At 39.0% G+C, this 14,128-nt stretch overlaps 1 protein-coding gene across 1 annotated transcript in view; it reads left to right on the top strand.

The window, feature by feature from the left end:
- AFTPH (aftiphilin) overlaps positions 1 to 12,487 on the top strand; it is a 34,626-nt gene extending 22,139 nt beyond the window's left edge. The window contains exons 7-9 of the mRNA XM_008939205.1: positions 1,240 to 1,323; positions 5,347 to 5,470; positions 11,233 to 12,487. Coding sequence (XP_008937453.1) covers positions 1,240 to 1,323; positions 5,347 to 5,470; positions 11,233 to 11,377 — 353 coding nt within the window. The 3' untranslated portion in view covers positions 11,378 to 12,487. The remainder of the gene's footprint in view (positions 1 to 1,239; positions 1,324 to 5,346; positions 5,471 to 11,232) is intronic.
- Positions 12,488 to 14,128: the final 1,641 nt, after the last annotated feature.

Below are 14,128 nucleotides of genomic sequence, written 5' to 3'. Positions count from 1 at the left end.
CTTCAAAGCACAATATTTTACCCACAAACTGTTTGCAAAAGATACGCTTCCTGAGCTGAAAGTTTTCAGATTTAGAGATAATTTTATATTTCAAAAATGTCATTTCATCTGTTACCACTTTTGCTTACACTCAAGAGATAATTTTAGTTAATATATTAAATTAAAGAGGTAGCTACGAACTTATTTGTATCTTTAACTGTATATAGTTACCATAGAAAAGACCCTTCACCTATGTCTATTTTAATAGCAAAGTGAGTTGTGCCACCGCCTCCAGCCTCAGAAATGTAAGTGCATGCAAGGGAGATAAAACAAGTTTTGGAAACGTGTTCAGTGGACAGACTAAAAAACCATAAAGAAACTTATACTTTTATGAAGAGCCTGCTAACAGCAATTAGTTCATGACACATAAATTGTTCAGAAGCAGGCTAAAATGAACTGGATTTTTTACTGCACTGGGGTTAGTTACCTCAGTGTTGTTTCAGAACACGTGGGATGTAAGGGTTTGAACAGCAATATCATGCTGCTGAAGGAAAGCCTGGATGGACCCTTTTGCTGTTGTCTGGTGTCTTATTACTTCAGTCAATCATCTTGCTTTCTTTTTAACAAACAACTTCTTTAAAATGTATCTTGATTTGATTTCTGGTTTAGTGCTAAAGGGGAACAGTATAACTTACCAGTAAGGAACTGGGTTTAAGAGTGGCATTTGTTACCCTGTGTTCACACTGCTTTAAGATAGTGCTAATTAATAACTTAAAGCTACCAAGCAAAACTTTAAAGTGTTTTTTTTTTTCTTGGTTCTTTGCTGTTTGGGGATCTGCTAAGTCTTCCTGATGAAAGAATGGCTTTAAATTTCAGTGAGGGAGAAAAATCCCACTATATTCTAACTATCAATTTACCTATATATTGTTTCCCTTTAACTGATCACATCTTTCTCTCTGGGTCGTGCTGGTTCTCTTCCATTTTTAGATTGAAATAAATATTTCTATTTTAAAGTTACTAGTGTTGATTTCCTTGCTGCATTGTACATGAGGAAATGTGCACAGAATTAAGTTGTTAACATTTCAGAAGGTACAAACTAATACTGTAAGCATTGTTTTCATGTCGATTTTTAAATTGCATACTGAGTACTAATTATAACTTGCATGTTCAAGTGTGTGTCTTACCCCTTTTTACACATAAACCCCTCCCTTGGCTTACCTTCTATATGGCTGCCTACCAACACGGTCACTGAATTTCAAGCTAGTGGAGGTTCCACTCTTCTGAACCTTGATTTCTTTGGGCCCGTGGATGACAGTAGCTCTAGCAGCACCACCACAATCCCAGGTCAGCAGAGTGTTAAAACCACAACTGTAATTTTATAGCGACTTACTAAAAGCATGAGCACATCACTTGACTTTCCTATAAACAAGGAGAAATTTTACGTTGCGTTTCTCTAAAATATCTTTCTACTGCGTTTTTCCTTTAATCTGTGTTCTGGTTTCTGATGTTTTGTATCAAGTGCCAAGTATTTAAAAGGTACTGTCAGCTCTGTATTGGTCACATGCTGAAGGAATGAATGGCTCTTATGCTCTTGCAAATAAGATGTTAAAACACTTATTTCAAAGGAGAAATTTTCAAAGTTAACTTTTCTAAGCATTTAAGAAAAAAAAAAATGAAAAATGCTGTAGATGTGACCATTCCCAAAAAAATGAGGCTTGTTCTCTTTTCTGAATAACTGCCTCCAAATTACAGCATTACAATGTTATTTGGAAGTTAAGTGTCAATATAAAGCTATGGGGCTTAATGTATGGTGACCCTGCTGGGCTTTGCTGCTACCAGCAAGTTGTAAATTTTTTCCTAGTGTGAACTACCAATATTAAGGTGAAAAAAGTGTTTTAACAACATTTGTAATAGAAAGCAAGGATAGTTGCATGTTTGTGGGACTTTAGAAGTTTGTGAATGTTAATTATAAAACCAAAGCACTTTATCTACAACTTACTCTTTTAAAAAGGAGATGAAAGCACTACTCCCTCCAATGAATAACATGGCAATGTAATTGAATTCATTTATTGTATGGTTTTTATATGCTCTGAGTATTTTGTGTGAGCTTGTGAAAACCTACACTTTGAATAAATTTCTGCAGGATTTTAAGGGAACATTTGGGAGTTGTATCCCAGCAGATAGGTTAAGTAGATGAGGCAAATATTCTTTCAAGACAACACCTGAAGCCATGATCCTCACTTTCTTCATAGGAAGGAGTTTTTTTTCCACTTAGTGATTTTAATTTAAAAAAATCCATTTTTAAGAAGCTTGGGGGTTCCAACTTTTCAAATAAGTGCTTATAATTATTATTGTATTTTTTTGTTTTTAAAAACCTGCTTTTTTAGTTTTGAAATCTGATTGTTGAAGACAATTTTTTGGCATTGTCCTTTTATTCCACCCCTGAGAAAAAAATGTCATTATCTGATGAAATACAGCAGGTTTGCCAAGGATGTGATAGGTAGCAAATTCAAGATGCTTGAGCCTTAGAGATTCTTTTGTAAGTGTGTGCAGGTCTGTCACGTTAGTTGTCAGTACCCAGTACCTGTACTGCTTGTGCAGTTGGGTAAGTTCTTGAATCCTGACAGAGTGCACACTTGAAGTGATTACTGGAGAGATACTGATAGGCCTTTATTGCCTTTTTTTTTTCCTTCCCCCCATGTTGTTGTTTCATTAAGTTACAGGTATTATCACTCTCCCTAGTATGCCTTATAGTGCCTATTTTTTTGTGTGTGGTTTGTTGTTTTTTTGTTTTGTTTTGTGGTTTGTTTTTTTTTTTTTTTTTGTGGTTTTTTTTTTTTTTTTTTTTTTTTTTTGGTTGGTTTGGTTTTGGTTCTTCTTTCCTCCTGACTTGTTTCTGGGAAAGTCATTTGTTTCTTGGCTTGCAGCTAGTGTGTTTGTGTGTGTGTTTAGGAGCTTTGTGTGGGGTTTGGTTGGCTAACTTTCCTTCAATATCTCATTAAGGTTTTGTAGTGCTTTCATAAAATATTCTCTAATCATTTGAATAAAATGGAGAATATGCAACTCTTAAAAATAAAATAATTAAAAGGCAAATTGTTAGATCTTCTGGCCTAAAGAAGAAACTTTTATCAGTAGTAGAAGTTCTTTATCTGAAGGCGTTAGTTTTATATACTATAGATCGCTCTATTCTTCACAGTCTGATTTCATCAATAGCCAAAATAACTTTTATTTATATTTTATATAACATCATGAACAGGGAGTTACTCATTTCCCATATATTCCCACATATTTCGTGTGTTGTTCTATTTTTCATGTTAGTAGTTTAAAATAAATGTAGCTGAATAAGAGGTGCCTAAAGAACAGTGAATTGAGAAATGACATCACACTACAATGAAAATTAATTTAGGTCTGTAAATGTGAATATCTAAATGATGTAACTTATGAGGCTGCATTTAATGTTTGTTGCAGAGTTGCATGTCAAAGGTCTCCTTGTTTAGATTAGTTTTACACTTTGTACCTTAATGGGATTTCTCAGGCTTCTGCAAGTCAGAGTGTATTTCTTCAAGTCTGCCTCTCCCTGACTGAAAGTGGATGTATTTATGGAGTAGCTGGGCTTTTTCTTATTTCCAAGTTCTGTAAACATCTGACAGTACTTAAAGTCTTGGTATACTGGTCTCAGGACAGTACATATTTTAGTGTTTCACATGAAACTGGACAAAATTATCTTTGAAAATCCAGACTTAAAAAAATGTACGTTGAAAGGAAAGCTGATTAATTTCTAATCAACACATATTAAATAGAACAGATCTTCTCCCTGCAATCCCCCCCCCCCCCGCCAACTCGGGCAGCTTAACCAGATGATTTTCTTAATTTTACTTTTTGATCAGCTTAGTTTCCTAACAATGCAAGAGTACTTAACTTGTGCACAAATGACGAATGGTCAAAACGCTGCCTGGGGAGAGCCTGTGCAAAGCAGGCATGAGGATTATTAACCTCATCTGTTTGTGCACGTTGTACTGCAATTACTGGGTGGAAAAGGCAGGACAATAGGCACGGGCAGGTTTTTTTATTGAGTAATCTTTTGGTATTTCAGGAGTACTTCAAAAGTATCTTGATCCAGGCAAGTAAGGTGGGTAAAGTCACCAGCACATCAGTCTGTAAATGCTGCATTTATATTCTGTAGCTACATGGGATGGTCACATCCCAGTATTTGCAGTGTTTGTTCTGCAGTAGTATGAAATACTTCTCTGTTGTCCAAACCAGCTGGCATTAGCATTACACTTGTTTAGAACACAGGTGTCTGTAACACACCATGCTCCTCTACAAAAATCTGCACTGCTTTTGAAAAATATTTCTAGCTGTTGATGGTGCATGTGCACACTTCTTTCAAACCCAGGAAGCATAAAATAGCTGAGACTGTAGAGAAATATCACCAATTTGAAATGCTTCTGAGCAAAATGTGTTGCAGCAGTCTTTTTTTTGAATCTAGATCATTCTAATTTCTAGACACTTTTTAAAAGAAAACACAATATCTGGAAACTCTAGAGCTACTTCCTGTTGAGATGTGATTGATATTAAATGGGTAGAATTTCATTCATACATACGTATTGTTTTGGATGCAGGTTTCCATTGTTTGTGTTGTTTTCAGAATGACCTCTGCTGATAAAATTTGAAATCCATTCACAACGTATGTGATGTGAAAATTCAGCATCTGACTTAAGGTACCTGAAACTAGAGATCAAGGCTGAAATATCCAGATACTTGGTGCTTTATAAGTACTTGAAAGATGAGAAGGGAGCACAGACTAAAAGTTTGGGTGGTGTTACACATATTAATATAACTCCACTTGTATGTAGAATAAAAGCTGCTTTTCCCCACTTGAGATTTTTTAACACAACCTCTTGTGAAAAGCAAGGTACTAAATGCACTCCAATGCATGCCAGTGTTGTCTGTGATCTCTCTTACAGTTGGTCCCCATTAACCTACAACATTATTTCAATACAGACAGTTGAGTTAAAGTAATTGAAACAATCCATTTTAGCAGAGCTGACATTTTTACAGGTGTTCCCCTCTAAAAGGTAAATCAAATGTGTTTCTTTTACTTTTATACTGAGACCTTGTATGCCAGACTTTATCCAGTGTTGTACTACAAAACACACACACTAACTACAAAAGCTACTGAAAAAGGGTGGGGAAAGAGGACCGTGTTTCAGAAACTCACACAGGTTCTGTCATGTTCTTTTCGTGCATCTTGAAATTATAAATGATTCAGATGTTTACAGAAAACAGTCTCTAGCAAGCTGGTCTGTGGCTAATTATGGCTGTATTTGCCTCCAACCATCACTGATTATCATTTTATACTATAAGGTGTGGATCCTGAGTTGTATGAATTGACAACCTCAAAACTGGAAACTTCCAATGCAAGTAACAGAGTGACTGATGCGTTTGCAAGACTCATGTCCACAGTGGAAAAGGCAAGCACGTCCACAAGGTAAATACTCTTTGTTGTGTCTTTTTCTTCTTTTCCTAAGAGTGGCACAAAATGTGAGGAGTGAATGTGTGTGCTGTTTTAGGTCAGAAGTTCTTGGATGGTCAAAAGGCTTAAATTTAAATATTAAATTCATAATACTGTAGTTTGTATTCCAAATTATCATAGAACTCAAAAATAGGATGGGAAACAGTTCATGAGCTGAAAGAAAAAGATCATCAGGACCTAAGTGGAAAAACTAGAACCAATGGCAGAGCTGGAGGAAGCAAGTTTCTGAAGAGCAGAGCTGATTCCTAGGAATGGAAGGGTAGACTGAACCATGCAGTTCAGTGACCTAGGACTCTGACAGAAGACTCTCCTCAGTCCTCTGTGTAGTTTATAGATAGAAAATGTTCCACAAGTAAAATGATAAAGCTAATAATTATGCTAGTATTTGTCCCTTCCCATATACGTCTGTCAAAACTTCAGTGACCAAACATGAGATTCATTTTGCATTAATTGGTTTAGGATGTCTTTTCTGCTTCTTGGGTCTCATATGAAGTTCTTCTGTACTTTTTTCGTATAGGTAGAGTCTATATGAAGTCATTAGGTGTCAGTTGTCTCTCTTGAAGTCTGGCCTCTTGAATGGGTACAAAATAGTCTCCATTTACAAGCTTGTTATTCTTGGAGTTTATTTTTTTCAGGTGTATCTAAGCAGTAGGATCCTGGGCTGTCTTAATGTGTAATGAACATCTGTGCCCATTAAAACAATCACTGAGTGATTTTCTCCAAGGAAAATATTAATATTGTTGAGGAAGTGCATGCCTTAACATGCAAGAAATATTAGTTGCTTTGCCACTAATAGAGAGTAACATATCCTCACTGGTAAGTGAGCTTTAGGGTTTATTCAGCACTCTAAAACTAGATGTGTTCCTGTGCAGCATAGCAATTAGGAGGTACAGTTTGAAGAGTTGTGGCAAATGTAGGGATTTATAATGGTGAGAGACAGCTGGCTTTCTTAAAATGTCTAAAACTGGAATTTTCAACACATGTTTTAAAACATGTTCTTTCATTGAGAAAACGATCTTGCTAGTTTTCTTGCAATGAAAACGTTCATTGAACATTGAATAAAAAAGTTCAACAGGCCATGAAATTTCAAGGGAGAACCAGTAGAGGGAACACCACACTTCAGTGCTGATTTTTGTCTACTTTTGGATTGCCTATTCTTCTATCCATGGAGTGCATTATACTCTTAAGATACAGTAGTGGGAAAGTTTGACTTTCACTATTCAGAAAACATAGTTAGAGTTGAAATATTTCTGTAATACATTCTAAGTCTAATTTAAGAGTAACCACAAATTCACAGCAGGACATACAAAGTCCAAACATCTCTTTATGGATTATTCATCCTCCACTCATAGATTTGTACCTGCTTGCTTGCTTGAAGATGTCTCAGCTTACTTTTTCCTTACAAAGGAACAGGGAAGCCTGTTTTGCGTACGAGAAACTTGACCTTCATTTTTCTGTATTGTTGGGTTTTGATAAGAGTTTTTTCCACTGTCTATGGTGCACTCAAAAGCTCTTACTTGTGCTGTTAAAGCTCTTTATCCAGATGTCAGAGTTCTTCACCTGCTCTGGAGAGGGTTGCTTCCACATAGGAGGGAGTTCTAGATCTGTGCTGTAGCAATAGATCAGGCTGTAGAGAGAGGTGGGAACCTCAGACTCGGCGGTTAACTTCACACACACACAGGGGTTAGCTGGTTTAAATCAGCAGCTGTTTCCAGTGTTCAGTACAATTTGTATGTGTTTGCTAACTCTGATTTTTAAAAATTTCAAGAGGTGTTTTGGTTTTTTTTTTGTTTCGTGCTCTAAAAAAGAGAAGCAGTGTGGTTTTGTTCTTCAGACTGGAAACCTGAGAAATAAGGAGGTCTCAGCAGTATGCCAAATATGTTGTAGTATGCTAGCTTTTTGTAATAAAATTAGTTTTCTTTTGAAATTTTAAAAATTCTTTCTCAGTGAAATAGAGACTCTAAAATAGGAGTGGCTGGATGCAATAAGGATGACCTTCATGCACCAGCCTGGAAATGTGGACTCTTAGCTGTGCATAATTACTGATCAGGGGAAGATGCAGCCAGGGGCTTAACGCCACTTTGATGGCAACTTCAGTTGTGCTGAGGATATCCCATATCTGCAACTTGTCTGAACTCAGTCAGGATCTCTACCCTAAAGTTTGGAGTGGAAATAACCATTGTTCAGCTGTAGAAAACCATGTGAAGAGCCATCTTTGTCTGAAACAGTCCCATCTTCTGCTTGCAAACCCATCTCTTGAAGCTGGAACTCAGAAGGAAAGCGTCAGGAGAGGAGGGGAAACTTCACCCTCAGCTTGAGCCTGAAACCTTGACGGCAGCAGTAAGTGTTGGAGGTCAGGGATCCAGTGCAGCATTCCACAGAAACTCTGCAGCCTTGCCGGGTTCCACAGAATTGGCAGAGATCAAAAGTTTATCTGCTGTCTTGTTGAAGGAAAACAGAGCACTGATACCTTACCAAGAAATGGCTGAAACCCTCATTTAAACTGGGAATACTTCTTGGGGGCAGTGTTGGATGGAGCAGGCTAACTCATAATTACAGAGTGATTTTTGAAGTGCATTTCTCTAATCAACTCATTGTTGATATTAGAGCCTGGCTTTGCTGGTGCTATCCACAAACCCCGTGGCAAACACAGGAGTTGACTGAAGTCCTGTAAGAGCTGAACACTGCAGGAAGGGCTTGAAATGCAAATCAGAACAGTGAGGTATGAGTGACACATCCACAAAGCATTCCCTATTTCTTGCTAAATTTTCTTCCAGCAACTTTCCTGCCTGTCAGTCTGGCTAATTTCTTGCAGCTTAGTGCTGACATGCCTTTGAAAAGGGAACTTTGTGCTAGCAGGTAGAGAGACTAGTACAATTCCTTAGGTAAAGGCATCCCTTCTGTCCTCTGTCTCAAGAGGAAATGTAACCCAGTGTAAAGGAGAAGCCGGATGGGGGCAAAATGTTCTGTAGAGGGTAGTTTTAACATATGAGTGAGGTGGAGACCTCGTTTTGAGCCAGGGCTGTGTCCTTTCATGGTTTAGTAATCACAAGTTCCAGTTCCAAAGCAGACAGTAGTAGTACAGCTCCCACTGACAATCTGCTCATTTGGGTGTCCATTCTGTAAGGCATGGTACCTAGAAACTAGGAGTCCATGAGCAGGAGAAGCTCTGCAATGCCTTCCCACACATCAGGGTTTAGCAAAAGAAGCTCTTGAGAACAGGAACTTCTTGACCAAAAGCAGTAACTGAAATTAATGCACATGATGTGGTTCTTTCTCTTGCCTCTATCAGAAGATCCCACTGTTATTAGGCAGTTTGATAAGTTTTAAGGGTAAAAATAGTCTGCAGCAATGATGCTACTTCGTCTTTTAAGCATAGAGAGGTAGTGAGTAATTATTTAGGGTTGCCCTGGTGATATTTGCTACGGAAGGCACTGACTGTAACACAGAATGGACACTGCAGTACCCTGTTCCATTGTCTTCCATAGGAACCCGCCCCTCTCCATCGAGGGATGGAGACTTCAAACTGTCTCATCCCTCTCTGCACTGATGTGACTTAAGAAGTGGTTTTGAGGCTCATTACCAAGTGATTGTATCTGTAACTTGGTCATTAAGTCATGTTTGCAGTGTTAGTGTGGTAGCTTGCCCTTTTCAGATAGCTTTTACAGGAGCCGTTAAGCAGATAAGTTATTGGAAAGGACCTCCAGCCAGGAGGGGAGCATTCAGTAATGGAGTGAGATTCACATCTGGCTGTGCTCCCAGATGTGCATGTTCTGCAGGGATGTTGCACAGACCAGCTAGAGCAGTAGCACCGCCCTGCATATGACCACCAAATGAAATGCAGTGCTGTCCCCAGGACCCAGCACTGTCATTTTTTAACATGCCACAGTTGAGCAGAGGAGGAAGAGGCATATAAATAGCCAGGAGTGTGTGAGCTCCATCTTGGTGCCTGATTAACAATTACAGGAACTCCTTTTAATGCAGCTCTCTGAGTCAGCCCTCTTCCTCTGGCGTCCTCTGTCAAACACTCCTTTGTTAGCTGTATGTCCTTGATCACCAGGAGTTTGTACCTTTAAGAGGCTTGTGGTAAGTGATTACTAATAGTGGCACCAGATACTGATAACACAGTGGTGGGTGAGAACCACATTTCAACAGCTCAGAGGTAGTCCTTCAGTGCAGAGCTGGCTGAAGTTGTTAGGAAAGGAGGCACATATTGGCTCTCTGCTTCTTCCTTCAGTAAATCCAGCACACAGCTTTGTTTATCCTCCAGAATTTGGTAATCTGCCTAGTCAGTGGCTCATGAAATTCCACTGCAGCAAAGAAAAGAAAATATTGCTATTCTAGTGAAGGAAAGTCAGATTTAGTATCTGGGCTGCCTCATCTAGAGACCTTTCATCAAGTGGAGATTTCAAGTAGCAAACAAAAGTGATAGTTCAATGTCAACACAATGATCAGTGATGTCAAGGATGAGTTTGACTCCTGCTCTTTTTGTCCCCTTCTTCTAGTTAAGAAATTCTGAGACTGCTGCTGAAGCAAACACATAGCCCCTTGCTTTCCACTGATCAGCTCAGGAAACAATCCTGAGGGGTGCTGACAAAAGAAAATACAAGTACATGCTGCTGGTGATCATTGCCCTCTCCTGGGCTCTGCTTAGAGTTTATAGCTAAGACCAAGATACAGAAAGGAAACTTCTGAAACGTTCTAGGGAAAGGCAGTTATTTGGTTCAAGCCTTCTGTCTCAGCGTTTTGCCCTAAAGGTGAGGGAGCCTATCTAGCTACTGTTTCTAACATCACTACAGGGTGTAGCAGCTGCCTTTTGGGAACTGGAGTGATGTTTGCTGGAAAATGGAGTATTTTCTAGTAATAGGCAGCATTCTTCAAAGATAAGCCAAATGTCTGTAAAGTTTGGGTGTCTGGGCAGGAGAGGGGGATCTTCTGTAGCAGTCTGAGCTGGGCTTCAATCTCCTTAGGGAACGTGAAGGGTTTGCATCATGGTGAGAACCAGGCGAGGTGGGACTCAGGCCTCTTCCTTCATTTGCACTCAGTCATTCCTGTGAATAATGCAAAAGGCAAAGCAAGCACCATGGATTCCCAAACTGCCACGTGCACCACTAGGGCCATACCTACTGCTGCACTTCAGAGCAAGCAGCTGCTGGTTCTGAGCCGCCTTTTGCTGCTGATGAGCCCTGAGGGGTAAGAGGGGTTCGTGGGTCATGATACAGAGCAGTGTGATGTACCATCAGAAAATGGTTGTGTTAGAAACACAGCATAAGTACCTTTATATTTTAAAAGTATTAAGTTAGGAAACTTCTTAATGCCCTTTCAAGATTTTTCCAGTTTATTTTGAGTGGCCATACTGGGTTTAGGTAGTTTAGAATTAATGCTTCTATTGTCTTAGCCCTAGAATATGGACATGGTTGTCTCTTCAAGTCAGTCTCTTCACACTAGAACTAGCATCTGAATAGGAAACCTTTCTCTTTTTTTTTTTTTTTTTTTCCTTTATTGCAACAATATACAGGAACATTTTGCTGATTTTTTATGCTAACACTCTGTTGGTAGGCAGGCAGGTATTAGGACATTAGACTACCTTTAAGTAGCTTACAGAACTGCCTGTCAATGGGAGGCAAACTGAACGCTGCTTCAATCAGTGATTCTTTCACTGAGCCCAGGGATATCAGGTACTGGATTAATGCACTTTGTTCTTTTCTCTTAAACAGGAAGCCTAAAAAGGAAGAACATCTTAGTGAAGAAGCTGCCAAGGTGATTTCTAGCCTTCCTGACTTAACTTTCATGCATGCCAAGGTGTTGATGTTCCCAGCCACATTAACACCTTCAACAAGCTGCCAAGAAAAGGTAGACTAAAGTGATGTGAATTGGACGTTTTCTATTGATTTTTTTTCTTTCTTCCCTCGGTGGGTCGTAAAAAGCAATCTTGCTTTAATTGAAAAAAAGAAAAAAAATAAACAAAAAACCAAGTTCAGATGATTTGTTGGTAAGCAGCACTAGAAAGGTATACATAGTAATGTATATTTATTTACATACTGGAGTCCTAAATTTATATTAGAGAAAAATGTAAATATTTGGGGGTAAATCTTTTTGAAGATCTATTCTTTTTGTTGTGCTGGGATGTATACATTTATGTCTTTGTGAAATACACTGGTGGTGTCCTTCTTAAAAAACTTTAAAAAGTTAAAAAAAAAATAAAATCCTAGAAACACATAATGAAAACTTCAATCTTCACAATTCTGTGAAGTCCCCCTTAAAAAGTTTTCAGATTGCGTCCAAGCATCTTTTTCTTTCCTGCATATGTTAAAATACTTAATTGCTGGAAAAAAAAAACCCTAAGGTTACATTGTCCCCTTGTGGGTTTTCAGTTATTGTTGTTTCTTTAAAACACAATAATTTCTTTTGTGCTTTAACAAGCTTAAGATGTGTTTTTACTTTTCTTCTCCCCCATCCTCTGCCCCTGTTTGATTGGTTGGCTGATCAGTTTTTATGTTCTTAAATTTAAGTGATGTGGCTCTGCCACCATATAGCCTTTTGAAAGGTATGCTGTCAGTAACTTCTTGTTCCAGTTATGGGTCACTGTCTAAACACTTGATTTTTTTTCTTATTTTTGGGTCATGAGAAGGTTGTCTGCTTTTAATCAGTTTGATTTGGAAAAGAAGGACCAAAACTATATGAATGTCTTACAATGAATTTTACCTGTTAAAAATTTTTATGTTCTGTTGTACCACTATTCCTGTTTGATTTTGCACAGTGTAAAATGACATAATCATAGATTGCTATGGTTTTAGGCTGTATATACAGTAAAAAACTATGGGTTGTAAATGTCTGGGGAAATTCCTATGGAAAAAAGAGAGCTATGTAGAAGAACCTCTAAAAAGGTCAATGTGCATGCCCAAGGTCTTTTGAGATTTAAGTGTGTAAATTTCCTTTTAGCTTACACAAAATAAAATAATTTAAAAGATATGTATGTATAGTCTGCTATCTTTTTGTACAGAATGTATACATTAATCACACTTATGTTGATGGTAAAATTGACGCAGTGCTTTAGCAGTAGAACCTTCTAATCTGTGTTGCACAGTCCCACCAAACACACTTGTCAGCATCCTGCAGGAGAAGCAGACTTCTCTTTGATTGTCCTGCCTCTTCGTGGTCTTGCCTTCTTGTCTCCAGCTTGCCTTCTGGCTTATAGGGCAGTGAGGCTCAAGACATGCCACCATTTTGAGTTAAAGACTTCTCCCAAGTAATTGGCAATACTCAGCTATAAGAAACACAAATTCTGGTGAGGTGAGAAAGGACAACTTTGGTCTTTATGGTCTTTCTTAGCTAGAAATACTCATGTAAATGTGGCATTCAGCGAAGTTTCCTAACGTGTTAGCTTGCACTGTAGCTCTTTCAGCAAGGTCTTTTCAGAGGGTATCAGTGGACTCTCTGTAGGTAGTGCATGCTCTGGGTGCTGATATTTCTTGAGGGTGCTGTGCATGGGCATAGACTGTCCTGTGTCTAACCTTTCCTACGTGCACAGCTCTTCAAGTGCTCGGTAGTCACCTCCAGTTCATCAGTTAACATCTAGTTCTGAGAAATCTCCACTGCATTTTCTTACCTCTGTCTTTGAATTCTTTATCGTCTGACAGCACTTGGGTCAGAAAAGTTAAAAGTTTGAGTTTGATGTCATTAGCTGGTAAGCTGAAATGTCCTTGCAAAAGGAAGCTGCTTCCTTCTTGAAATGTCCATGTGCTAGAGTTCCCCTTTGAACACAGCAGTTTTAGGGAATGGTGGCTGCTCAGAATCGAGAGAGCAGCTCTTACAGCTGTGATACATTTAATTTGTAAAAGGGCAAATTGGTTTCTTTGCTTTCTAATTAGTACTGCAGTGTACAGTGCTGCGGTATCAACCTGCACCCTATTGTCGGTGAAAAGGTTTGTGCAAAAGCCATCTGCTTTACCCTGGAGCCCCAAAACCACTCCTGGTTTGGAGTGCCCAAAACCACTTGCTGCTTCTGCTGATTCTCGTTACAGTAGTGACTTCAGCCTGTTACATCAGAATTGGCTTGGCTAATCTCAGGTGTTCAGCAGAGTGTCCTTAGAACGTGTGTGCTGGATCACTCAGTGCTGGCGCTGGGCTGCTGCAGGTTAAAAACCTGCAGGTTTAGTGTAGAAAATCCTTTTCTTTCTGTAACTGCGGCGTGCCCCTTGGAGCTGGGGTAGTGGCGTAGCTGCAGCAGAGAGCTATAGCTATTGTTTCAACGAGAATATGTTTAGGAGCTGACTCATGATCCTTGTCTGGCAGCGAGTGGACTGAAGTATTAAGGAGAGGTGGGGGTGGAAGTGCCAGCTGCAAGTTGATCTTTAGTCTCCTCACAATTGCCTGTAGAGGCAGCTGCCCATTTGTCTTCCAGTCTCCGAGTCCCGCCGTAGGTGGGGGAGGGGGAAGAAATGGCAGGGGGAAAAGGAGCTTTCTATTGTGACTGATGTACCAATCTGAAACTCTGTGAAACCTGGTACTACCTAGAGTGTGTTTATGGGGGTTTTATGTTCTTTCTGAAAAAAAAAAAAAAAAAAAAAAAAAAATAGCATCCCACAGACCTTCATGCTGCTGAAAGGCATA

This window comes from Merops nubicus, unplaced genomic scaffold, assembly GCF_000691845.1.
Source record: "Merops nubicus isolate BGI_N331 unplaced genomic scaffold, ASM69184v1 scaffold14054, whole genome shotgun sequence".
Lineage (NCBI taxonomy): Eukaryota > Metazoa > Chordata > Aves > Coraciiformes > Meropidae > Merops > Merops nubicus.
The sequence above is the reverse complement of the archived record's forward strand: the minus strand, read 5'-3'. Positions and strand labels throughout refer to the sequence as shown.